General features: G+C 35.0%; 1 protein-coding gene and 2 pseudogenes across 1 annotated transcript; all 3 read left to right on the top strand.

Moving 5' to 3' along the window:
- Window positions 1–112: 112 nt before the first annotated feature.
- On the top strand, window positions 113–2583 carry LOC111025628 (glucan endo-1,3-beta-D-glucosidase). Its single transcript, XM_022303516.2, has one exon. It carries the CDS (start codon window positions 378–380, stop codon window positions 2439–2441), a length of 2064 nt encoding a protein of 687 aa, XP_022159208.1. The 5' UTR covers window positions 113–377; the 3' UTR covers window positions 2442–2583.
- A 674-nt stretch (window positions 2584–3257) lies between these two features.
- On the top strand, window positions 3258–4680 carry LOC111025630 (putative carboxylesterase 18 pseudogene; annotated as a pseudogene).
- A 6492-nt stretch (window positions 4681–11172) lies between these two features.
- Window positions 11173–12461, top strand: LOC148208281 (putative carboxylesterase 18 pseudogene; annotated as a pseudogene).
- Window positions 12462–26790: the final 14329 nt, after the last annotated feature.

The raw sequence follows: 26790 nt of genomic DNA, 5'->3' as shown, positions 1-26790 counted from the left end.
AAATTCAGCTCTTTACGCCAACCCAATCAATTTGAGTATCCTCAAGTTCTTCAAAAGTTCACTCCAATTTAATTAACCATAAACTTAGATCATTTTCAAGAAAAAAAAAGGTTAAATATAAATAAATAAAACCGTAAACTTCGATCTCTGTCCGTATTTATTGCCTCCTTTTGAAGAAATTATATAATTGAAACTTTTTCTTCTTTACATTATATTATTATTTGCTTCTGTTCCCGAGGGAATAATGACGTTAAACTCTTCCTTTTGAAAAACAAATCATAACGTTAAAAAAGAGACCATTTCTTAAGAAAAAAATCCACTGTGATCTTTTTATAAAATTGTTCTGCAACAATTTCTCATCTCTGTACACAATCGCCATGGCAGAGCCCAAACCATGGCCAATTTCCCTCTTCTTCTTCCTTTTCTTCTCTGCATTTGCAGCGGCGGTTCCCGACCACCCTCCGCCGTCGACCTCCCAATTCCCCTTCCCGGAAACCGCCTCCACGGTGGTTCCCGACCCGGCCAATTTCTTCTCCCCCTCACTCCTCTCCTCCCCACTTCCCACCAATTCCTTCTTCCAAAACTTTGTCCTCTCCAATGGCGACCTGCCGGAATACATTCACCCGTATCTCATCAGAATCGCAAATTCCTCGCTCTCTGTTTCTTACCCATCTCGTTCTTCCAATTCCTCAATCACCCAATTGCCCTTCGTCCCCGATCTCACCATTGATTCCTTCAACAGAACCCATTTCGTTTCTTCCTTCAGCGATCTTGCCGTTGATTTGGACATCGGCGATTTCAGATTCCATCTCGTTCGTGGGAGTCCTTATTTGACTTTCTCTGTTCTCGAAACCTCCTCTGTTTCCATTTCCACTGGCCATGGCGTCCGTTCTGTTGATTCTTACGATTTTTCCACCAAACACATCGTTCGGCTGAGCAACGGCCGGAACTGGGTACTTTACTCCACGGCGGCGATTGATCTAATTAAGTCTAGTACTTATCGGATCGTCACTTCCGGCGGATTCTCCGGCGTGATCCGAGTTGCTGTTCTGCCGGATTCAGAGGGGGAGTCGGAGAAAATTCTTGATCGGTACAGGGGATGCTACCCTGTTTCTGGGTTTGCGAAATTGTCGGAGAAATTTGGAGTTCAATACAAATGGCAGAAGAGGGGTAGTGGAGATCTCCTCATGCTGGCTCACCCATTGCACCGCCGACTCTTGCCTGAAAATCAAACGGTTCTCCAAAATCTCCGGTACGGCAGCATAGACGGCGACCTTGTGGGCGTCGTCGGAGGAGGCTCGTGGGATTTGAATTTCGATCCTATTCCGGTGACTTGGCACTCAATCAACGGAATCAATAAGCAATTCTTCCCGGAGATCGCCGCCGCGCTTCGCCGGGACGTGAAGGCTCTGAACACGACAGAGCTTTCCTCCACGGCGTCGTCTTATTTCTACGGGAAGTTGATTGCGAGAGCGGCGAGATTAGCGCTGATCGCCGAGGAGGTGGATTTCGCCGGCGACGTGGTTCCGGCGGTGGCGAAGTTCTTGAGAAACGGGATTCAGCCGTGGCTGGACGGGAAATTTGGGCGAAACGGGTTCCGGTATGAACGGAAATGGGCCGGATTGGTGACGGAAAACGGCGCTTCGAGCACGACGGAGGATTTCGGATTCGGAGTTTACAACGACCACCATTTTCATTTGGGCTATTTCGTTTACTCAATCGCCGTTCTTGCAAAAATTGACCCAAATTGGGGGGAAAAATACAAGCCCCACGCGTACGCTTTGGTCTCCGATTACATGAATTTCAGACCCAAAAAATTCCCATTCTCAATTCCGTTTAGAAATTTCGATTTCTGGAAGCTCCATTCCTGGGCCGCTGGATTGCACCCATTTCCCGACGGCCGGAATCAGGAGAGCACCAGCGAGGCCGTGAACGCATATTACGCGGCGGCGCTGCTGGGTCTGGCGTACGGCGACGAGTCCTTCGCTGCCGCCGGGACGGCGCTGGCGACGGCGGAGATTCTCGCGGCGCAGACGTGGTGGCACGTGAGGAGAGACAGCGGGATTTACGAGAGGGGATTTGTGGAGGAAAACAGAGTGGTGGGGATTTTGTGGAGCGGCGCGAGGGAGAGCCGGCTGTGGTTTGCGCCAGCGGAGTGGAGGGAGTGCCGGCTGGGGATTCAGGTGCTGCCGGTGCTGCCGGTGACGGAGCGGCTGTTTTCCGACGAGGAGTATGTGAGGGAGGCGGTGGAGTGGGCGGCGGCGGCGGTGGAGCGGGAGGACGCCGGGGAAGGGTGGAAGGGATTTGCGTACGCGTTGGAAGGGATTTATGATAAGAAAAATGGAGTTGAGAAAATTAAGAAGTTGAAGAATCATGATGATGGGAATTCTCTCAGTAATCTTCTGTGGTGGATTTACAGCCGGCCGAACGGAAGTTCTTGAAGAACAGAGATTTTGATATTTTTGATTGTGATGTTTTCCACGTTTTTCAGGTGTAGATTTATCTTTTTGTGAGTGATTTATTCTTTAGAATTCTTTCAAGGTTTATTAATCAATATACATACTCATATGGGTTTCACAATTATGTACTATTTCTCGTTTTGAATACCCATTTCCTTTAACAATATTTTCTTTATCAACAATAATTAGAAATACAAATAAAATATTCTAGCTACTGATTCGTCCATCGAGTCAACTCACCATCATCAAGTTGGGGGAAGTCGAAACGATGACGATGGCAGACTCGACCGCTGTGAAATAAAACACCTCCTCACCTGTCAAGTGTTAACTGATTCTAGTTGGACACCAAATTGTAACAAATTTTACAGTACAACGATACCTTACTTTAACTAAAGTACATAGTCTAAATGTATTTTTATATATATTCTTCTTTTTTTTTTTTAAGTTGTATGGTTAATGGTAGTCATTAACTTAAACAAAAATGTACGTTTGTGCAGCAATACACGAAATATCCGTCGACATATCGATATTATCACGTATCTTTTTCGAAAAATATTCATCGACATTGATAACCTAACGACATTTCCATAAAATTAAGACATCTATACTTTCATGACATTTATTAGGGGTGATCAAACCAAGTCGAAAAACCGATCCGACCAACTAAAACCGACCGAACCGACGTCGGTCGGTCGGTTTAAGGGATGAGTCGGTCGATGTCGGTTTTTCACCGTAAAAAATCGATTAGTCGGTCGATCGGCTCTTCCAATATCAAAGAAACCGACTAGGTCGATGCTCAATCCTAATAGGTATATATCTATGTGTAATAATTGTATTTGTTGTTTCTGAATACAATGTATAATAGTATTCAATTTGGATTTTTTATAAAAACTATATCCTAGGCTAAAAAGTGGGAAAGAGATAAAAAAAATCTTAACCACTGAGAGTTGAGAGATCGAAGAATGGCATCGTCAAGTTGTTCTTCCGAAGTTTCAAACCGGCCCCAGCTTCCATGGAAGTATCGGGTGATGCTCCGATTTGCTCCTCTGTTCTTCCACATTGCTTTCCGATCGGATTCCACCGTCAATCGCCGGCTTCTCCAATTTGTTGACCGGAAAGCCCCCGCCTCCTCCGAGCCACTCGACGGCATTTCCTCTTCCGATCTCACCATCGATACTTCTCGAAGCCTGTGGATCCGAATCTACACCCCCACTGCTCACGGCGGCGATTCTCCCAAGCTGCCGGTTGTTCTGTTCTTCCACGGCGGAGGATTCGCCCTCTTTCACGCCGATACACTTGCCTGCGACGTTGCCGCTCGCCGGTACGCCGGAGAGTTACGCGCCGTCGTAATCTCCGTCAACTACCGCCTCGCTCCGGAGTTCCGATTTCCGTCTCCGTACGACGACGGATTCGACGCTTTGAAATTTCTGGACGAAATCGACGACGGCGTGCTGCCGGCGGCGGCCGATCTGGGCCGTTGCTTCATCCTCGGCGAGAGCGCCGGCGGGAATCTGGGGCACCACGTGGCGGTGAGGGCGAGCGAGTACGCGTTCAAGAAGGTGACGGTGGCCGGATTTGTCGCCGTGCAGCCGTTTTTCGGCGGAGAGGAGAGAACAAAGTCGGAGATCCGGCTGTGTAATCAGCCTCCATTCACTCGGGAAATGGCGGATTGGTTTTGGAAGGCGTTTTTGCCGGTCGGGTCGGACCGGGACCACGCGGCGGCGAACGTGTTCGGACCCAAGGGAGAGGACATTTCCAGGAGGAAGTTTCCGGCGACGCTGATTTTGGTCGGAGGATTTGATCTGTTATGTGATCGACAGAGGATGTATGAGGAGTGGCTGAAGAGATCGGGAAAGAAAGTAGAGCTTGTGGAGTTTTCAAATGCAATTCATGGATTCTCCGGCCTCCCGGACCTGCCGGAATATTCTTCCATGATTAGAGAGATGAAGAATTTCATGGAAAGGGCTCCAAAATTTTAGCTATTTTGGCTTAAAGTTAAAAAGTTTCTTTTCTAATACTCAATTATCCTTTGTTTGGGAAATTGACTCTTCAAAGTTTTTTAAATGCTCAAGTTTTTTAAATGCTCAAATGATCCACCAATGCAATGTGTCCAAATGACCTACTTTAGGAATTAATGATGTATTAGAGGTGATGAAATTACCAAAATGGTCTTAATTATAAGACATGATCGTTGACAAAACCTCGATTGGGGTCATTTTAATTCTCCCTCGGGAATGATTTAATTCACAACAACCATTGCCCTTAATTTTGATGCTTTCGATTTCTTCTTAAGATTGAACTACATTTGAAAAGCAATTTTGCTGTTTTGTTTGCTTTGATTTAATTTAGTTTTGTCGGCATTGATTCTGTAAAGGTTGACTATGAACCTCGAGCGGGAGTTATGGTTTCCCGACCGAGTTTCATAAGAAACGATGAGCCTCGGGCTGGGTTTTGTAAGTTTCGCCCGAGGTCAACAGTTGGTGATAGAAAAAGTTGACGCAACCTCGACATTTCTAAGCCTCTGTCATTTTTCTCGGGTTCGACCTCGGGCGAGATTGAGCCCGAGGTAATTGAAAAAGGCTCAGCCTCGAGTGAGGTTTCTCAAGGTTGATCCTCTTTCAATTATCTCGGACTCAACCTCGCCCGATGTCGAACCCGAAAAAAAATGACAGAGGCTTACCAAACCTTGAGCGACATTTCAAATCTCTTCAACCTCGCTTGAGGTCCATCCCACTTCGCTCGAAATACTTCTTTGTCTTCAACCTCCCACCACACCACTTCAAATGTTTCAAATCAAACTCCCGCAGCCACAGACCTTAATTCCAACATAAATGAAAAATCGAAGAAAAAATAGGAAACGAAACAAAGAAGAACATCGGAAAACAAAATCAACGGGAAAAAACCTAAATCGATGCAATGTTATACATGTATTCGTTCATCTAAACATCGAAAAACTGAATCGACACAAATAAACAACCATTCAACTCCTCAACACACATAAAATCAAAGTCAGTCGCCAAGAGAAACGAAAATGAAGAAGAAATTCGAAGGGACTGCAAAGAAAAACCGAGATGACGAACTTAGGCTGAAAACGGCGAGGAAGGGGTAAAGGTAGCTCGAACAGTTTGGGTTTTTGAACAAAAGGTAGTAATGTAATTTCGCTAACTTTTAAGATTAATTAAATATTCAAGTGGGTCATTTGGGCACATTTTGGAGAAATTGACCCAAATGACCCCAATTGTTTTTTAAATGCTCAAATGACCCACCTATGTAAAGTGTATGATACACTTTAATATTTAATTAAATTTAAATGGAAGTGAAATTACAGCCGTATCCCTCCATCCAAAAAAGAAATCTCTCTTTCTCTTCCTTTTTTCCCCTTCGGTTGTCTTCTTCGTTCCTCTTCTTCTCTTCAATCTTTCTTCTTCATTTTATTTAGTCTCATTAAAATTAAAATGGACATAAATATCAAACTTGACTTCCACCGAGATTGAATAAATCTAGTCCCTTCATTTTTTTCTTTTTATTTGGATTCGTTAAAATTAAATGATAATAAATCTTGAGCATGAATCTCGTCCGAGATCGCATAAATCTCGGTTGAGATTCATGCAATTTCACCAAGTTTGCTTGAATCTCTCGATTTTTTTATTTGGTCTTTTGAAATTAAATGATCATAAATCTCAAGCTTTAATATCGGGCAAGATTGGATTCAAAAATCGAGTAAGCTTTGTTGGAGGCTTTAGAATTCTGTGACACAAGTTGGGCAAAACTCGCTCGAGTTTGGAGATAACTCGCCCGAAACAATGGGTACACGAGTGAGTTTCCATGAGTGGAATTGTTTTTAGGCCGAGATTAAAATTTAATATAAATAATAATATTTGATTCCTTCTGTAAAAAGTTGTATGTTGCTCGTTGGCTTTGACTATGGTGGAGACTAAAACACAGAGACACATACCACCGAGCCTAACATTGTTTTTCTACCACATTTAGAAATTAAACTATATAGTGTAAATTATAAATTCGCCCGAGAATTCCAAAAACTCGCTCCTGAACTAATAGTTTCGACCAAATTTCATAAAACTCGGGCGAGTTATCCACGAACTCACCCAAGTTCGGGCCAGGATTTTTTCTTCAAACTTGAGATTTTTCATCAAGGACAGTTTCGTACTTTCACACTCACTGATAGGTAGATTATTTGAGCAAAAATAAAACTTTTAAATGTCATTTGGATCAATTTCCCCACATTTTAAGGGGTGGGTCATTTGATTTGAGGCAATTTCCCCCTTTATTTCTTCTCTATCTCTAGAAATTAAAATGCAGGGTCATTTTTGTAACAAAGTTTTTCTTTTTAGAATTTTGGGTGTACTGTGTTTCTTGCCTGTATACTTTGAAATTACGTTTCAACCCATTAGTTCTCACTTCTCTTCATTTCTTCTTTTAACCTCTGAAAAAAAAAAATCAACTTTTTCACCCCTCTTCATTTCTTCGTTAGCTTCTACAAAGACTAGAAATTAGTTCTAACATCGATATAGTCGGTGGCAATCCAAAAACTTTGTCGGGGGACTTCGTATACTAATTTACAAATAAGTCATTCGCTCGTTCCCTCTTAAATTTATCCTAATCAAACATTGTTGTTTTATTTAATTATACGTACTATATTATGTAAAATTATACAAAATCATCACTTGTTAGCCCAATAAACACCGTCACATCAACATTTAAACAATATTGGAGAGAACAATTTAACTGTTAGAATAAAAAACCAAAAGTTTAGGTTTTTCGATTTTTGTTTTTAGTTTTTTAAAAACAGGATTGCTTGATATTCAATTTTCTATTTTTTGTTTTTCAAAAACCATTTTCAAATTCTATGTAAATTAAAAAAAAAGGTAGTTTTCAAAGATCAGATTTTTGTTTTTCAAAATCTCATTTCTTCTTCTAATATTCAACTTTTTTTTCTTTCTTATATTTATCCCTAAAAAATTTATTTTTTACTCTAATTTTTTATTTCTAAATTTCTCTCTACAAAATGTATTTTTTCTCTCTTTAAAATTTTCATATTTTGAATATTTATTGTTATTTGTCTCTCTTCAACATTTTCTGTATTTTTGTTTTTTTTCTAACAAGTCAGTTTCATTTCTCTCGCTAAAAAATTAATATTTTTTCTAATTTTTCTCTCTCGAAAATTTAATATTTTATTTTTCTGTCTCTAGTAATCTTTTTTTTTCTAAAAATTATATTTTATTTTCTCGTTCAATTTTCTTTCACTGTAACTTTTATTTATCTTTGTTTTTATTTATTTTATATAAAAATTATATTTTGAATATTGTTTTTATCTCTAAATTTGTTTCCACTGTAATTTTCTCTTTCTTTATAATTTTTTTTAACATATCTTTTCCTCTCAACTTTATTTTTTTCTCCAAAATTTTTCTCTTTTTTGTCTTTAATTTTTCCCAACCTATTTTTTTTCTAAATATTTTTATTTATCTCTCTAAAATTTATCTTCCAAAAGTTTATTTACATCTCTATTTCATGTTTCTACATCAGGGGAAGACAAACATTTCCGCAGGATTTGGTCCAAAAAATAGAAAATGCATGTTCCGACCCCATCCCTATCCCCGATTTCATTTTTTAAATAATTAATATATTTTTATTACACTTTTTTATATTTAAATTATAAAAATAATTAAAAACAATTATAAAATCGATAATTTTTCTCGAGAACATCTCTCGGATCCAAGAACGAGGTGGAGACGGAGACTAAAAATTTTCACGAGCCCGATAATGGGGGAGAACATCCTCACTCGCACTCACACCATCTCTACTCTATATAAAATTTTGTCTCTAATATGTATTTTCAATTTTCTAACTTTTTAAAAACAAAAAACTAAAAATTGTTACCAAATATATTTTGGTTTTTTATTTTTTAAAAACAAGAAACAAAAAATGTTTATCAAGAATTTTGTTTTTTAAAAACAGAAAACCAAAAATCAAAACTTAAAATATATTAATTTTTAAGGTTAAATAGATTCAAATAGAAGAAAATACCTTCCATTTTTTTTCCTTAAATAGGAACGAAGTTAGAAAAAAAAATTATTCACCGCACTTAATTCTTGAAGTTTTTGAATTGTTGTTACATATGATTTACAAATTACAAAGTTAGAATGCATATTTTGTCTTTGATATTTTAAAAATTGTATCTATTGAATCAACAATTCCAGCGGTGGCGAAGTTCTTGAGGAACGGGATTCGGCCGTGGCTGAACGGGAAATTTGGTAAAAACGGGTTTCTGTATGAACGGAAAGGGGCCGGATTGGTGATGGAAAACGGCGCTTCGAGCACGACGGAGGATTTCGGATTCAGTGCTGCCGGTGGTGCCCCGGTGACGGAGCGGCTGTTTACCGACCAGGGGTAGAAAGGGGATTTACAGCCGGCCAGGACAGAGTTGGTAGAAAGGGGATTTTGATTTTTGATTGCCATGTTTTCCACGGGTTTCACGTGTAGATTTTATTATTTTTTTTCAAATTCTTTTAAGATTTATTAATCAATATACCTATTTCAATTTGACAAATATGAAACAACGAGTTTTTCAATTGTGAGGAGAGCTCTTGGAAGTGAGAGATGGAACTCTTGTTGACATAGTTGGCTTCTTTGTTTTGGCCCACAACAGCCTGATATTTTATTCTGAAAAAAAAAAATTCAATTTACTCAAATGACCTACCATTTGACTTCATCTAAAATTCATTCTAAATTATTGTGTGAATCCGCAATTTCATAATTTGGACAAAGTTTCTACGAACTTGCCCGAGTTTCCCATGATTCTCGGACAAATTTTTTTGAACTTAGCTTGAGTTTTACATGAATCTAGGATGTGTTCCCTTTAAATTCGCCTGAGTTTTGGGTAAATTTGCATGAGTCTTAAGTGAGATTTATGCAATCTCGGGTGAGATTCAAGTTCGATGTTAATGGTCATATCCCAAATAAATTTTTAAAAAAATCAAGGGACCAAGATTTATGCAATAAATAAATAATACTGTACCAGGAAGTCGTATTATTAGTTATGTTTTAAATATTATTATTTATGTACTATTTTTCACTCATGTTGATTACCCATTTCTCCTTTTTTTTTAATATTTTTCTGTAGCAATAATAATTAGAAACACAAATAGCTAGCTCATTTTTCTGTAGCAATAATACTTCATCGCCTGGGGCGAGGTCGGAACTCTAACGCCGTGAAATCAAACACCTAGCTCCTCGCCGATCAAGTGTGCACCGACTCGAGCTAAAGTAAAACTTTCACGGGTTTCACGTGTAGATTTTTTTTTTGTCGAATTCTTTTAAGATTTATTTAATCAAATTTATTTATTTATTCGTTTCTAGAGACTAGAATTGAAACAAATCTCAACCTAGTTAATTGGTTAAGTCACTTCTCTCTAGTTACGAGTTTGAATCTCTACTTTACATTTTGTACTAAAAAAGTAAAAAATTTGGAATTGAAATGTAATGTGGGGGTTTTATTTTTAGTTAAAAATAAATACTTTTTAAAATTCAATGCGAAAATAGAGTTTCTCGACGAATGACATCGGGACCTTCTCCCTGACGGACTTTAGTTCAAAATATTAATTATATGATTATAAGAGCTCATAATATTTATGGTGATTGGAACTTACACAAAAAGGTTTTGAATTTTTTTAAGTAGCTAATCACAAAGAAGATACAATAGAAAAAGCAATTGAAAAATACTTACAAAGTTGGGATATTGACAAACTTTTTAGTGTGATTGTTGATTAGAAAGTTAAAGGAAAGAACTGTGTTGGTGTTAGATGGTGAATTTCTCAATGTATGATGTGTTTTCACATCTTGAAATTTATTTCTTGTGATGGATTTGCATGTATCTATCATTCATAATAGGAATGTTGTGAAGTATGTTTGGTCATCTCCTACCATATTGCAAATACCAATGAGAATTATGATAACGTTAAAGTATTTATAGGTTTTTTAAAACTTTATCAGATGTTACTCTAAATTGTTTTGCATACATATCTATGATTTCGAACATACTTTCCATGAAATGTACAGGAAACGATTTGTGAATATTGTTGGTATAAAAATGTGTTGTTGAGTAAGATGACATCAAGCATGCAAACAAAATTTAATAAATATTGGAGTATAAGTACTGAGAAGAATCAATTTATTGTTATATATTATAGTTGTTCTTGACTGTAAAAATAAGTTAAATGATGTGAATTATTACTTTCGTAAATTTTTAGACGAAGAAAGTTCAAATTTATAAATAAATAAGGTTTCAAGCAACTTTAATTTGCATCGATTGTGCGATGATTATTATGCAAAAATGTTAGTGCCAAAAAAATATTACTAAAACGGGTCCTACCATAGTTGGAAACATTACAATGAAGATCTCGTTCAAGATATCACCATACAATTATGTGTATCTTACTTCTGAGTATTATAATAATGACTATCTAGAATTATACACTTGAAAAATATCGTTACTAAATTCATGGGAAACAAACTTGGTAGCCACAACCACTCAAGTGTCGCGAGAAGGGATTCGAACTCACGGAGGTACATGCTAATTATTATTGAACCATGCTCGCTGTTTTGGCAACGTATATCTATGTGTAATAATTGTATTTGTTTTCTTTGTAATTCAATGTAATAATAGTATTCAATTTGGAATTTTCGTACAAGTTCTTTTCTTCGTTCAAGAAATTTATATTTTTCGAAAGACTATATCTTCGGCTAAAAAGTTGGTAAAAAAACTAAAAAATCTGAACCACACAGAGCTGAGAAATTGAAAATGGCATCGTCAAATTCTTCTTCTGAAGTTTCAAAATCTGAACCCCAGCTTCCATGGAAGCATCGGGCAATGCTCCGATTTGCTTCTCTGTTCTTCCACACCGCTCTCCGATCAGATTTCACCGTCAATCGCCGGCTTCTCCAATTCGTTGACCGGAAAGCCCCCGCCTCCTCTGAACCACGCGACGGCGTTTCCTCTTCCGATCTCACCGTCGATTCTTCTCGCAACCTCTTTGTAAGAATCTTCACCCCCACCGCCCACGGCGGCGATTCCCCCACCCTCCCGGTTGTTCTGTACTTCCACGGCGGCGGATTCGCCCTCTTCCACGCCGATTCCGTCGCCTTCGACGTCGCCGCTCGCCGGTACGCCACGGAGTTACGCGCCGTCGTGATCTCCGTAAACTACCGCCTTGCTCCGGAGTTCCGATTTCCGTGTCCGTACGACGACGGGTTCGACGCTCTGAAATTCCTCGACGAAATCGACGGCGCCGCGCTGCCGGCGGCGGCAGATCTGAGCCGTTGCTTCATCCTGGGCGAGAGCGCCGGCGGGAATCTGGGGCACCACGTGGCGGTGAGGGCGAGCGAGTACGCGTCCAAGAAGGTGACGGTTGCCGGATTTGTGGCCGTGCAGCCGTTTTTCGGCGGAGAGGAGAGAACAGAGTCCGAGATCCGACTCTGTAATCAGCTTCCATTGACTCTGAAAACTGCGGATTGGTTCTGGAAGGCGTTTCTGCCGGTGGGGTCGGATCGGGATCACGCGGCGGCAAACGTCGTCGGACCCAACGGGAGGGAGATTTCAGGGCTGGCGAAATTTCCGGCGACGCTGATCATGGTCGGAGGATTTGATCTGCTACGAGATCGACAGAGAAGGTATGAGGAGTGGCTGAAGAGATCGGGAAAAGATGTGGAATTGGTGGAGTTTCCGAACGCAATCCATGGATTCTCCGGCTTCCCGGCGCTGCCGGAATATGCTTCCATGATTGGGGAGATGAAGAATTTCATGGCCAGGCCGATTGTTGATGGAGGCTCCAAATGTTAGGTATTTCGGGTCCTTTGTTTCTCTATCTCTAGAAATTAAAATGTATTGTTTGTCATTTTTGTACTGTAAAATTTTCTTTTTAGAATTCTGGGTGGTTTATTAAAAGTTTGTTTTTCTTGCCGGTATGGTTTGAAATTATTTTTCAATCGGTTAGTTCTCACTTTTCTTTCTTTTTTCCTTTTAACTTTTCTCTCTCAGCAAAGGAACTTCAACTTTTCACCCTTTTTTTTTTTTTTAATTTTTTCTTTTAACTTTTACAAAAACTTCAACCTCTGTGTGGATTTATCAAAGAAAAGAAGAAAACTTGAGAAAACAAATGTGAAATTGGTTCCGACGGACTGTTGGGCCATGATAAGGGGTGTAAACGGTTTGGTTCAGCTTGATTTTAGAGCCAAACTATAAACCGAATCGGACTGTTAATTAATTTAAAACCGAGCCGACCCGAGTTGAGAATCTTTTATGACAGCGGGGAAGATGTTGTCTTTATTTTTTCTGTTTGAGACTTTCAGTTCTTGTGATTCCAGCTAGAGAATACCGATCAGAATCAATAATTTCGACCAGAATTTGGACATACTGGGTGGAGTTGCTTCTTCAATCAATGATATAAAATAATAATAATAATAAATAAATATTAATGGTATTTCAAATCTATTAAAAATTGAATTAAAAAAAACGAATCGGGATTCTAATCTCTGCCTCCGTCAAAATTGATGACATAATTCATCGGGGATTCCTTTTCTCTCTCTTCTCGGTCTCGGTCTTGCTCTCAGGCTCAACCTCGGTCTCGCTCTCTTTTCTCTCTCTTTTCTTGCTCTCTCTTCTCTCTTTTCTTCCTCTTCTCTCCCTCAATCTCGCTTTGGTTTTCTCCCACACCCAAGCCCAGTTCTTGATTTTCTCACAGGAAAAAAAAATGAAGTTACTCATGTATAGAATCCATCTACTTCGTTGATCAAAGAATATTAAAAAAAATTCGTTAATTCATGCAAAAAAAAAATGCGAAACAGGGGAGAGTGGGAGGGAAGTAGAGGGAAGTAGGGAAAAAATTGTACATTTTAATTTTGAAAATCCGTAAAATTCTAAAAAAACTCATGACTTACATCGAAGAACAGAATATTTCGATTAGCACATCTATCGTGACGATCAATACCATCAAATCTTCGAGGAAAGTGAACATAGCATAGCTTCTTGCCAAAGCTGAGGATCCATTGGAAAGCACATGGCCTCCCTTACAACTTTGCTGTTGACATAGTGATCACAATCCAGATTCAATATGAATGGTGCATTTGTGAGATTGAGCAATTGTACCTGTGGTACTCTGAGTTAGAACTCAATCTAGATGATGATATCATATTAACTTACTAACTATATTAGAACTTGACTTGTACGCTTCAGGTAATTAGCAATTTTTGATGCATTATTTCACGTTGATGGACCATGAAGTCGAGAAATTTCCTGAGATGACTCCGAGCATGCACTTGTTAGGATTCAACTTCAAACAATTGAGGAGAGAGAGAAGGAAACATGAAGAGAGATAAGGAAGGGAGAAGAAGATGAAAATGTGGAAGAAAGATCAAATGAAAAAAAAAAAAGAAAAAGGAAAGTAAAAATTTAAGTCAAAGTTAGTGGAGGGATAGTGATGTTCATTTGCTTTATATGATGATGTCAACCAGCGGTTGACAAACATAAATTTTGGGGTGGAGATACATATGAAAATGAGCTTATTGGTCCATGTAATTAAGACAATCTTTAAATGGTTAAAAGCACATGTAATTAAGACAATCTTTAAATGGTTAAAAGGACATAGAATAGAACCATTTAACTCTAAAACCCTCCCCCACTATAATTAAAACCTTCTTTTAATCTCATTTTCTCAATCCCACCCTCTACCTCTCTCTTAACCTTTGTTTACCTATTAGAAATCAGAATGCAAACAAATCGGAATGAAAATCAATTGGAATCAAATTAATCGGAATGAGAATGTTATTCTTTGGATGCTGTTTACCAACAATTTTCTCGAATTGGAATCAGAACTCTTTGATGTTATTTACTAAAACTATCTGGAATCGAAATCAGAATCAAATATACGACAATTACTAGTATACATTTGTCTACTTTGTAACTAATCACACATACATTGTGGTGCTAATTTTTTAATTACAGTAATAATTTATTTTATTACTATATCATTGTTAGTAAATTTTTTTTTACCAAAACAATTTATTTAATATCAATATTAAGAGATAATAAATAATGAAAATAAAATTACATCCCCTAATTACATCCACTAAAATACTATTTTATTACAACCATCCTTATGTAATGTAAAATATTATTAAATTTTATTATAAATAATATTTAATAATAATGTAATTAAATTTTATTATTTTTAGAAAATCTGACATTAATTAATAATAACAAAATTGAATTAAAAAATAATTTTTTTTTATAATAATATCACATTAGCTAATAAAAGTGGTATAAATTTTTACTAAAAGAAAAAAATATTAGTAGTATAAATGAAAAAAAATAAAAGTATAAAACAATTAAATAAAAAGTTATGAGTCTCATTAGTCGGTAAAGATAGAAAAGTGAATGCAATAAATATGTGAGACCCACGAAAGAATAGAATTGATGAGGGTGTAGTAGAGAAATGAGATTGCCCCTTTTAGGGGATGAAAATGAAAAAAGTGGGTGGGTCCCACCATTTTATTCACATCCCAACAATTTGTTAAACACTATCAAAGGAATGAAAAAATTGATTTCCATTCCTTGAAGTAAACATGACCTTAGAGTGTTTGGGAATGAAGGTAGAATGAATTATTTTGAAAAAAAGATTTAAGTATAATTGATTTTAAAAAATCACCAAGTGCCCGTTTGATAACCATTTCTGTTTTTGGTTTTTGGTTTTTGGTTTTTAGTTTTTGGTTTTTGGTTTTTTGTTTTTAAAAAACAAAAACCATATATGTTTGGTAACCATTTTTAGTTTTTTGTTTTTTAAAAGTTAGAAAATTGAAAATACATATTAGAGAAAGAAAAATCTATGTAAAGAAGATATGAAAATAGTGTGGGTGAAAGTGAGGATGCTCTCCTCCATTCTCGTGGTCGTGAAAATTTTTAATCCTCGTCTCCACCTCGTTCTTCGGTCTGAGAGATGTTCTCGAGAAAAATTATCGATTTTATAATTGTTTATAATTGTTTTTAGAATTTTAAAAATAAAAAAGTGTAATAAATATATATTAATTATTTAAAAAATGAATCGGGGACGGGGTCGAGACATGCATTACCTTAAGAGACATGAAAATACAAGTTTAGACAGATGTAAATAAACTTTTGGAAAATAAATTTTAGAGAGATAAATAAAAAGATTTAAAAAAATAGTGAAAGAAAAGTTAAAAGACAAAAATTGGAAAAGATATGTTAAAGAAAAAAAGAAATTGGAAAGAAAGATAAAAATTATAGTTGAAAAAAATTTAGAGATAAAAATAATATTCAAAATATAATTTTTAGAGCAAAAAAAATAAATATAGAGATAAATAAAAGTTACAGTAAAAGAAAACTGAACGAGAAAATAAGATATAATTTTGAAAGGAAAAAATGTATTACAAATAGGAAGAAAGGTTATAAAAGAGGATATTTTAGAGAGAAAAAAATTTGGAAAGATATTAAATTTTTAGAGAGAGAAATGAAATTGATGGGTTAGAAAACAAATAATAATAAATATTCAAAATAGGAAAATTTTAGAGAGAAAAAGATAAATTTTGTAAAGAGAAATTTAGAAAGAAAAATATTTTAGAATGAGAAAGAAATGTTTTAGAGATAAATATGAGAAAGAAAAAAAAGTTGACCATTAGGAGAAAAAAATCAGATCAAGAAATATGTTTTTAAACTATTTTTTTTTTAAAATTTCGTAGAATTTGAAAATGGTTTTTAAAAAACAAAAAATTAAATTGGTTATGAAACCTCCCTATTTTTTAAAAAACTAAAAACTAAAAATGTAATTGTTACCAAATGTGTTCTTAATGATTTTGACACGGCAAAATTGATTTTAACCCGCTAAAATCACTCTCAATCCTACCTTAATCTTAAAACCTTTTCGTAGTTCTCTCATTTCTCTGAAAAAAAGAGACTTTATATTGGGACATATGGAGGGTCGTGAATAAGATATTTTAGTAAAATTTAATTGCAAAATTAAATATTATTTTTAATTTTCTTGATGGATAGGATTTTCTTAAATTTGTTTGTTTGTTTCTTTGGATGGATTAGATAAAATTGGCTTAAACTAAGATGTTAAAAAAAGAAAAAAGAAAAAAGAAAACAAAGGAAATAAAGGAATTAAAAAATAAAAGGAGTTAAAACAATATAAAAAGTAGAAAAAGGTAATTGAAAAAAATATATATACAGTTTTAAATAGCATAGGTGAGGAGGGCTATTAGATATGATAATTAAATTAAAGTGAGCTAAAAGTTTGGTTTAAAATATATTTTTTAACTTACACTATGGTTTTGTTTAGTTGTTCACACTATATTGAGGAATTATATTACGTGAGTCCTTTAAAACTATTTTTTATCAATGGGTTGCGTTTTCAATTTTACATAAGATTGTCCTCATTTATTATTTATTATTACTTTATTACTTTTATATTTAATAAGATTTGTGTTTTATTTAAATATTATTTTTAATTAAATATTTCCAAATTTAAATTTGTCATATCAAATATGATATATTTAGATTTTCAAATATTAATTTCTCGTGGACCAAATTCATTTATTTCCTTAATTTTCTACCTGATATACTCTAAAACATTCCATTTTTATAACAAAAACAAATTTCTCATATTTTTATATAATCAAAATAAACATTCAAATCCTTTAATCGTTGGGTTGTTCTTGTTTGAATTTTCCATAATATATTATTTTTTTTCTGATATCCTTTTTTCAATAATATGATAAATATTATACTCTTTTAAGAGAGAGATTACGATTTTATTGAAGGAAGTAGAGAAAGAGGGAGGGAGATATGATTTTTGAGAGAAAATAGATTTGAAATTCAAATTTTCTAAATTAAAGATTTTCGCATATGTGAATTTTTTAATTATTTATTAAATAAATATTTAAGATGACAAATTTGTAAAATTCTAGAGGGCTCCATCCTATACGAACCATTATCTAAATTGAATCTCTAAGTGTACTTATCCCTACTATATTATTTGAAATTATAATTGAAATATTTTAATGTTTATAGATTAAATAGATACAATTATCAAAATTCATCGACCAAATTTGTAATTAAATATTCAGTTTATCAGTACAGTGAATAATTTTATTTTATTTTTTTAAGGGTAGGGCTCTGCATGCCCTATCTCAAATAGAACATCAGTTATATATATATATATGTGAGGATAAAGTTGAAATAAGAATATACATTATTTTTTTTCATTTTTAGATACGAATTTAGAAAATAAAATTATTTGCTACACCTAATTTTTGAAGTTTTTTATTTGAATGGGGGAGATGAAGAATTTCATGGAAAGGCTGATTGCTGAAACGAAAGTTAAAAGTTTCTTTCTAATACTCAATTGTCTTTTATTTCTCTATCTCTAGAAATTAAAATGTATTGCCATTTTTGTACCACACAGTTATTCTTTTTACAGTTCAAACTCATTCTTCTTGTTTCAACCTATAAGTTCTCAGTTTTCTTTCTTTCTTTGAAAACTTAAAAACCTTTTACCTTTCTTCATTTTTTTTCTTTTATCTTGAAGAAATACTTCAACCTCTCACAGAAATAAATCAGTTGGAGGTGAAATTGATTATGACGAACTATCAGGCTATGGTGACGATGGGCAAAGACATCACCAAGTTGAGAATCGTTTTAGGAACGAGAGGAAGATATAATTTTTTTTTGGTGAGACTTTCGGTTTTTGCAACGCTCCTCCACCACTTCCACTCTACTAGAATACCAACTGGAGTCAATGATTTCGACAAGAATTTTGGCCAATATACTGGCTTGAATTGCTTTTTTGTGTTTTAAATCCAAGCCAGCATAAATACGGCAAATAATAGGTGTAACAATCCGTATTTTCTAATACGGTCATTTTAACAAAAATGTAGAAGCGTACACAAATAAACACTGATACTACACAAAAGATAAGGACAAGTCCAACTTTGAAAAAAAATGGAAAATACTAAAGATTTCCAACTTCTCATGTCAGAATGGTATTCCTCAATCACTATCTGAGCGGTCATTCGAAGTTTCATCTGAAAACATTTAGAAAGCAGAAAAATGAGTACAAAAATACTCAATAAGCAATTTACATATCAAATTTTGAATTTTCCTTTCAAAACATTTGTAAACAAAAATGTAAACAGATAAAAACTTATAAAAGTCCTAAAACATTTAGTACAACTTTCAAACTTTCAAATAAACTAAATTATTCAAACGTTTAAAACAATATTTCATTCATTCATACTTTCAAAATCAGAGTAGGAAGTTACATTATTTGGGTAGACAACATAACCGTTAGGGATCACAGAAGAGCTAAAGGAAGAAGACAAAGGAGAAGAAGAATGAGACAAGATTTAGTGTGGTTCAACAATTGCCTACATCCACCGTCAAGGGCAGGTATTCTTTCACTGTCTTGGAGTAATTTTTATGACAAGATGAAGCCTTTTGACCAAAGGATTATTACATGCATTTATAGCTTTTTTTGATCTATCCACTTATGGTTAAAGCTAATTACCCAACTTTCAATTGGTTTCAACTACACTAAATCCACAATAACATATGTGATTACTTGTTGGTAGCACCAATCAATCAGAAGCTTCAATCAGAGTTGTCGAACTAATATTGACCAGAACAGAGTTGTCGAAATAATATCGACTAGAATAAATATAGCGGTTACTTAAGTGTGAGGTCAAGCAAGTGAATAACATACACATGAATCTTCATTCCTAAGGAATGCTAAATCACAAAAGTATCTTCCTACAAATAAGTCAGAACAGAAATCCATCAATTCCAAATTAGGCTACTACCAAAAAGACAAAATATTCCTCAAAACAAAAATGACATAATTGTATAGTCTTATCAAATTAATAAAAAAATATCTTTTAAATAAATATGCAAAACAAATACTTGCTTTTTTTTTGGAGCAGTACAACAAAAGAAATTAATAAGTGTCAACAAATAATAAATCAACTAGCCACATGGGGCATGTCAAAACCCAAGAAGATGAAACGTTCTCCTCGCATGCCTTCTTTGCCAAATCGTGCGCCACACTATTGAAGGATCAGATTCTGCAGCGGAAGCGCGCGAACGCGTGTGCTTTGATCTTGTCTTAGAATTACAACAAAGAAAAGACATATAAGCATGAATAAAGGGAAAGTCAGTGATACATACCTTTGAAGACACCTCTTTAATGTAGACACCAACGCCACCACAAAGTCTTCCTTGCTATCTTCTGGAAGTTACGAACTCGGTTTGTGGGAACCGTCTTATAATTCAAAGGGAAACTGAGAAATCAAGAGAGAGATTTTCTCGTTGGAGTTTCAGAAACTCAACCAATTGACGTTCAGGCGATCGAAAAGAAATGGGAGAACCTCCCTTTTACAGGGAAGGAGGAGTGAGGGGGAATTCACCACTTCCCCACTTCCCACCGTTAAAGGTGGAAAGTGGGAGGTTTTCTCCCATTTTCTTTCTTTCTTTTTTCTTTTATTTTAGTTAAAACAAGTTTAATTAAAATAATAATTAATTAAATCTAATTTAATTAATTACAAAAAAATTATTAACTTAATTAAATTAAAACTAATTTAATTTAACCAAATTAATATATCACATTAATTTAATTAAATCACATTTAATTAAATTAATCAATTATATTAGAATCAAATTCTAATATTTATCTCTCTCATAATTTTGAATCCAATTCAAAATTAACTTTATGTTATAATGTATCAACATACATTATATTAATTGCATCTCATATAATTAATCTTAATTCTCTTTAACTAATTTGAACAATTCAAATTCTTTTCAAGATTAACTGTTCTTAACTATCCTTTACGAGCTAACAAGAAGACCAAATGGACCTACAGATCGGAAGCTCCAATGATACGAGATTAATTGATTAAATTCATTAACCATATTAATCAACATTCGTTAACTCCACTAAAGACCCATAGTATTAATCAACATTCGTTAACTCCACTAAAGACCCACAGTTGCACTCTTCTCACTGTAGAATATTTTGTGTCCATGGATTTTGACCATTAACGGTAAGTCAATTCTTCACGAGTGTTCGTAACCACAGTTGGGTCAAATTACCGTTTTACCCCTGTGTTACATCTTGTACCTTAAGTACCACTGATCCTCTAATGAACAACTCGGTTATGGTCCAACCAATAATCGGAAGTTCCTTTCGGGCCAGTGAGAGGGTGGGGCCCCTTGTTCAAGTCCCGGAGTCAGCACTTAAGAGAACACTCATCTACTTACCCTAAAGTCGGGAAGGAGTGAATTTCATATTGTGTAGTTATGTTCCCAGCTCCCCATTCGGTCTCGTCTCCAAAATGGTAGGCATATTGAGTCGGCGACTCGAGCCACTCTCACCCATACAAATCAAAGGACGAGCTCTAACAGGCAGGAGTCCATAACTCACTCAGGATTGAGATTGAGTTACCTGGTCATCCTATTGAAATATTAATCTATTAGCTAACGGTGTTACAGCTAAAGATTAATTATTTTGTGGTCCGGTTTTATACAAACTCATTGTATAGGATATCCCCACTCGCATGTCTCCACATGAATGACCTAGATCAAGTCATTTGTAACTATTACAAAGTGGGCCGTATCCATAGTGTTACCAGGATAAGGTACCAAACCTTATCCATATACTATAGACCCTTTAGGTTACTACTGGAACATTATCCACCTGTATATCGAATATATACTATATCTATATATACTGTATATCAAATATATACGTTGTATATTAAATATATAATGTATATCTGTTATATACTATTCCAGTTACATCACATAACCTAACTGTTAGTTTATTGGATTTGGGTTAATACAATTCTATCAATAACAACTTTATTGAATGAATATTTGTTTTATGTTTATAAACCACGAGTTTAGGGCATAAAACCCAATAAACTCCCACTTGAACTAAACTCTAGTAGGGTGTACAAAAACTAAAAGCAACAGAGAGTTGTACAATAAAGTACAAATACAATAAACTAGAGCATACACTATACCCTTTACAAGTCTCCCACTAGTACATATCTTGTAGGCCTAGACTATCTAGATGGTCCTCGAATACTTTAGCCGTAAGAGCCTTTGTAAACGAGTCAGCAATGTTATGCTCCGAAGCGATCTTCGTGACGATCACGTCCCCTCGTAGCACTATTTCTCGTATCAAGTGATATTTCCTCTCGATGTGTTTGCCTCTTTTGTGACTTCTGGGTTCTTTAGAATTTGTCACTGCACCACTGTTATGACAATAAAGTGTGATGGGCAAAGTCATGTTTGAAACAACTTCCAAATTAGTTAAGAACTTTCTAAGCCACACCGCCTCTTTTGCTGCTTCACAAGCGGCAACATCATTGTGGACTATGCGATGCATCCTTGTTTGCGAATAACCAAATATCAAATTCAAACATTTAAATAATTTCAAACAAACTTTATCAAGTCATACAAAACATACTTCAAATATTTTGCAAATAAATATAATATCAATTACCAAAATATTTATCACGAAGGGATATGACAAATTCTTTACAATATTTTTTGAAGGGATATGGTAAATCACTTACCTCTATCGAAAATACTACAAATCTAACTAACTTATTCTCAACTTTGTTAGAGGCCTAAAACACAACCAATATCCAAAATCAATCCTAAAATCTTACATAAGGATTTAAAATTCAACCAATTACTAAGCAAATCTAAAACCAGATCTTAAAAACTAGGTTAAGAAGCCTCAAAATTTAAAAATAACAACTTTAACAGTCCAAGAATCGATACTTATCAATACGGGCTAAATTTACAAAAAGTTTCTCAACAAAACAAACTTAAAACCTTCTAAACAATTGAAAATTTGATGATTTTACTGATTTTTATAGAAAAATCAGATCTGAAAAATTGTATAGAAAACCTTTAAAATTTGGTAAAAACATACAATTTTTCATGTAAAAATCAAACAATAAGCTATAGTTTATGAGATTCAAATAGGTAAACTTTTTATGCAAAAAGAGTCTCAAAATAGCCTAAAAACAGTTTTATAAACAACAAAGATTCGAACAAAAAATTCTGGAAAATTTTTACGGCAAAAAGTTTCCAAACTATTTTATTCTAATAACAAAGACCTAAAAATTTTTCCCAACAAATTGAATTAAAGAACTAGAAAAATAAAATAAAAACAATAGGGAAAAAAACTTACCGATCTTGAGAGAAAATACCATTCCTCTTTTATTTTTTTATTTTTTCCTCTCAACAGAAAACTAGGTCTAGGCGTCTAAGAAAATAAAACCTAGAGTTAAAATCTTTTTTTAAAAAAAGTCTAACCTAAAAATATAAAGATTTATCTTCTAATAAAACCCTTTCTTTAAAAAAGATCTAAAAACAAATTATCTTTTAAAATTAATTTTTAAAACAAAAGGTTTATCTTTAAGAAATAAAAAGTTTTAGTTCCAATAAAAAAAGTTGTTTTTGGGAGCAACTTTAAAGAAAGACAGTGAGAGAAAAAATAAGAATAGAGAGAGGGAGAAAAACGAGAAGAGAGAGGAAACGAGAAAGAGAATGATAGAGGAGAGAGAAAACGAGAAAGAGAATGAGAGAGGAGAGAGAGAAGACAGAGCGAGAAAGAGAACGAGAGAGAAAGGAGAGAGAGCGACAAAGAGAGTGTGAAAGAGGGAGAAAAAAAAAACCAAATTTGACTGCTTAATTTTGGAAATGTTTGAAATGAGTTTTTTTTTTTTTTTTTCAAAACTGAAATGATGAATCTTTTTAATTTGAGAATCAATTACTTATTCAACAAACCAACAAAAATCCTCTAATCCTCTCATATACAGCTTAATCTTCCAATAACAGAATTCATGCAAATATTTTCAAAAAAAGAAAAAAAAATTCACGTCTTAACTTAAATGTTCCACATAAATGCACTGATATTTAAAAAAAAAAAGAAAAACTGAAACTGCTATCCCCACTGATATTAAAAAAAAAAAAACTGAAAGTGCAATCCCAGCTGGGATTGCAGTTTCGTTTTATTTTATTTTATTATTATTATATTTTTAACATCAATGGGGATAGCAGTTGTTTCAGTTTCTCTTTTTTTTCTTTAAATATCAATGCATTTATGCGGAGCATTTATGTTGATTTAGGTGGATTTTTTTTTCCTTTTTTGAAAAGATTTGCATGAATTCTGTTATTGGAAGATTGGAGGGTTTTTGTTGATTTGTTGAATTGGCAATTGATTCTCAAATTAAAAAGATTCATCATTTCAATTTTTAATAAAAACTCATTTCAAACGTTTCAAAAATTAAGCAATCAAACTTGGATTTTTTCACCCTCTTTCACGCTCTCTTGTCGCTCTCTCTCCTCTTTCTCATTTTCTTTCTCGCTCTATCTTCTCTCTCTTTCTCACTCTCTCGTTCTCTTTCTCCTCTCTCGTTTTCTTTTTCTCTCTCTTCTCGTTTTCTCTCTCCTCTTTCGTTCTCTTTCTCGCTTTCTCTCTTTTCTCGTTTTTCTCCCTCTCTCTCTTCTCGTTTTATTGTTCTCCCTTCTCGTTTTGTTGTTTTCTCCACGAAGGCATTCCGGGCGGCGACAACGTCTTTCATAAACAATTTTCTATCCTTACATCAGGAAATCATCTCCTCTTTTTCGATCCTGGATTGAGAACAAGATCTACTTTACGCTTGCAATGTTCTTTGAATGACAGAAAAAGCGAGGCGGTTTCTTTCATTTCTTCGTTGAAGATAGAGAAAGTTTTAGGGAGAGGGAAGAGAGAGAAGGAACACAAAGAGAGATGAGGGAGAGAAGAAGATGATGAACGAGAAGAAAGAGAAGGAGAGAGAAAATCAGATTCAAATGAAAAAGAGGGAGAAAAAGTAAAAATTTAACAGTAATGGATGGACATAATGGTCATTTGGTATATGGGATGATGTCAGCAAATGTTTACAAAACATAAAAATGGGGAGAGATACCATATTTCATAATGAACATTTGAGAAAGGCTGTTCAGCCCAAAAACCCAAAAATAATTTCAAAGTATACTTCATGCCCAAAATGAAAAAAACTAAAAAAAAGCAAGTTCTTAAAAATTGATTCAAACTTCTAAAATGAAACCTGTATGGCAAAGAAATGACAATTTCCCCTTTCACTCCCTCCTTTTTTTCTCTCGATCATTTTTGGTTCATGCAATTAGACCATCTTTAAATGGTTAAAAAGACAGAATATAACCCTCCCCACTATAATTAAAACATTTTTTAATCTCATTTTCTCAATCTCACACCCTACCTCTCTTGATCTCAAAACCTATTTTTTTTTTTTTTTTTTTGTAGTTATCTCATTTCTCTACCAAAAAACCGACTTCATTTTGAGACATATGTGGATAGTCGCCCTATTAAATAAAATATTTTTGTAAAGTTTAATTGTAAAATTAAATAACTATTTTTCAATTTTCTTGATCGATAGACTTTTCTTAAATTTGTTTGTTTCTAAACAGTCTTTTTATCTCTAAGAAAACATGGATTGATTAGATAAAATTTGACTTAAATGAGATGTTAAAAAAAAAAGAGGTTAGAAAAAAAAAGAAAGGAGTTAAAAAAAATATATAAAATAGAAAAAGATAATTGAAAAAAATATATATACTGAGCAGGACTATTAGATTAGATATGAGCAGGACTATTAGATATGATAATTAGAGTGAGCTAAAAGTATGATTTAAAATATAAATTTTTTTTTGTTTATAATGTAAAATTATATAAAATCATCACTAGCAGGATAAATATGTCATATCAACTTTTAAATAACAAAAAGTAACAATTAAGACAACTTATACTTAAAATAAAAAAAGACAACTTAATTTTACTAGAAAAGCCAAAGTGATCATAACTCAGCGGTAATTGACATATACCTTCAACGATGAGGTTGTGAGTTTGATCCTCCACCCTCACATGTTGTACTAAAAAAAATTGTTAGGATAAAAAACAAAAGTTTAGTGATATGATTGAAATATTTTAATCCTTGCTAATTAAGAGATACAATTATCAAAATTTAGTGACCAAATTTATAATTTATATTAATAGGAATAACAACAGTATGAAATTACCCTCCCTAAAATGGTTTTAAAATGAATATATTATTTTTCATTTTTAACAGGAAAATCCTACTACATTTTTCTATTTTATGATAATTCAAATATTTTTAGAATCTTACCTATCTTTTCTGATTCAAATATTTTCCCAACCAATTTTTAGGAGAATTATACTAGAAAAATATTCATTAAATTACAATATAAAACAAAATTTGAACAAGAAAATCATTATTGAAAATTATACTCAAAATATAAAATTGAACAAATACGATGAAGGTGAATAGAGGAGAGGAACAAATACGACGCATGCAGGTGTGTTTGGGGGAAAGAATACCCTGGACATGTGGAGGACAGCCATTGGTGCCCCAAGGTGACCATGAGTCATGCCTCAGCTCGGACCGCCGAGATCACCACCACTAGCGTTGACAAATGCTAAGTATGAGGGCCGAGGACCGACCTACCGGGAAGCTCGGTGGGGGCCGATGTGAGCTACTGTCAGCGGCGTGATTATCGGGTATAACCGTCGGTCCCGAGATTACCGGGTGTAACCGACGGTCCCGAGATTACCGGGTGTAACCGTCGCGAGATTAGCGGGACTACCACCCATAAGTAGAGGACTTCACTCCACGATCAGGTACGATGATTTCTGACCTCGAACTAAACTGGGAATCCGACCTATACTGACTTGATCGTCGGAGTGCTCACCTTTTCGTGCAGGTCCGCCCAAGTATTCAGATCGGTCCGGAGGCCGAGTTCGAGCTGCAATCTGAAATACACTGTTGTGCATATCCTTGCATAAACATTTGGCGCCGTCTGTGGGAACGACAATCTAAGTCATCCCAATCCTTTTAAATCAATACGTGAGCGAAAATGGTTCAACCAGCAAACTCGACCAATACGGCAGATCGAAGGACTCTAGCTGCCAGCGATGCCCACCAGAGGGAGGTCGGAGCAGCAGTGGTAGAGGGGCAAGGTCACAACGGCCTAGCAACAGAACCCCTCCACAGGTCGGCACGAATCACCGCGCCTGTCCTACCACCTGCGCACCCAAGGACATCCAAGGCCACTCGTGGCCGAGGTGGGACCTCTAAGAAGGGCGCCCGGGGTCCAGCCCCGGCTCCACCAAGTGAGAACTTTGACGCACTCCAGAGAGAAATGGAGGCAATGCGC

Source organism: Momordica charantia, assembly GCF_013281855.1.
Source record: "Momordica charantia cultivar OHB3-1 chromosome 11 unlocalized genomic scaffold, Mcharantia_2.0 BLBB01000011.1, whole genome shotgun sequence".
NCBI lineage: Eukaryota > Viridiplantae > Streptophyta > Magnoliopsida > Cucurbitales > Cucurbitaceae > Momordica > Momordica charantia.
This window is presented reverse-complemented; position numbering and strand designations above follow the sequence as displayed.

Excerpts from the sequence above, each read along its gene's own strand:
- LOC111025628 (XM_022303516.2), top strand. The coding sequence starts at position 378 with ATGGCAGAGCCCAAACCATGGCCAATTTCCCTCTTCTTCTTCCTTTTC.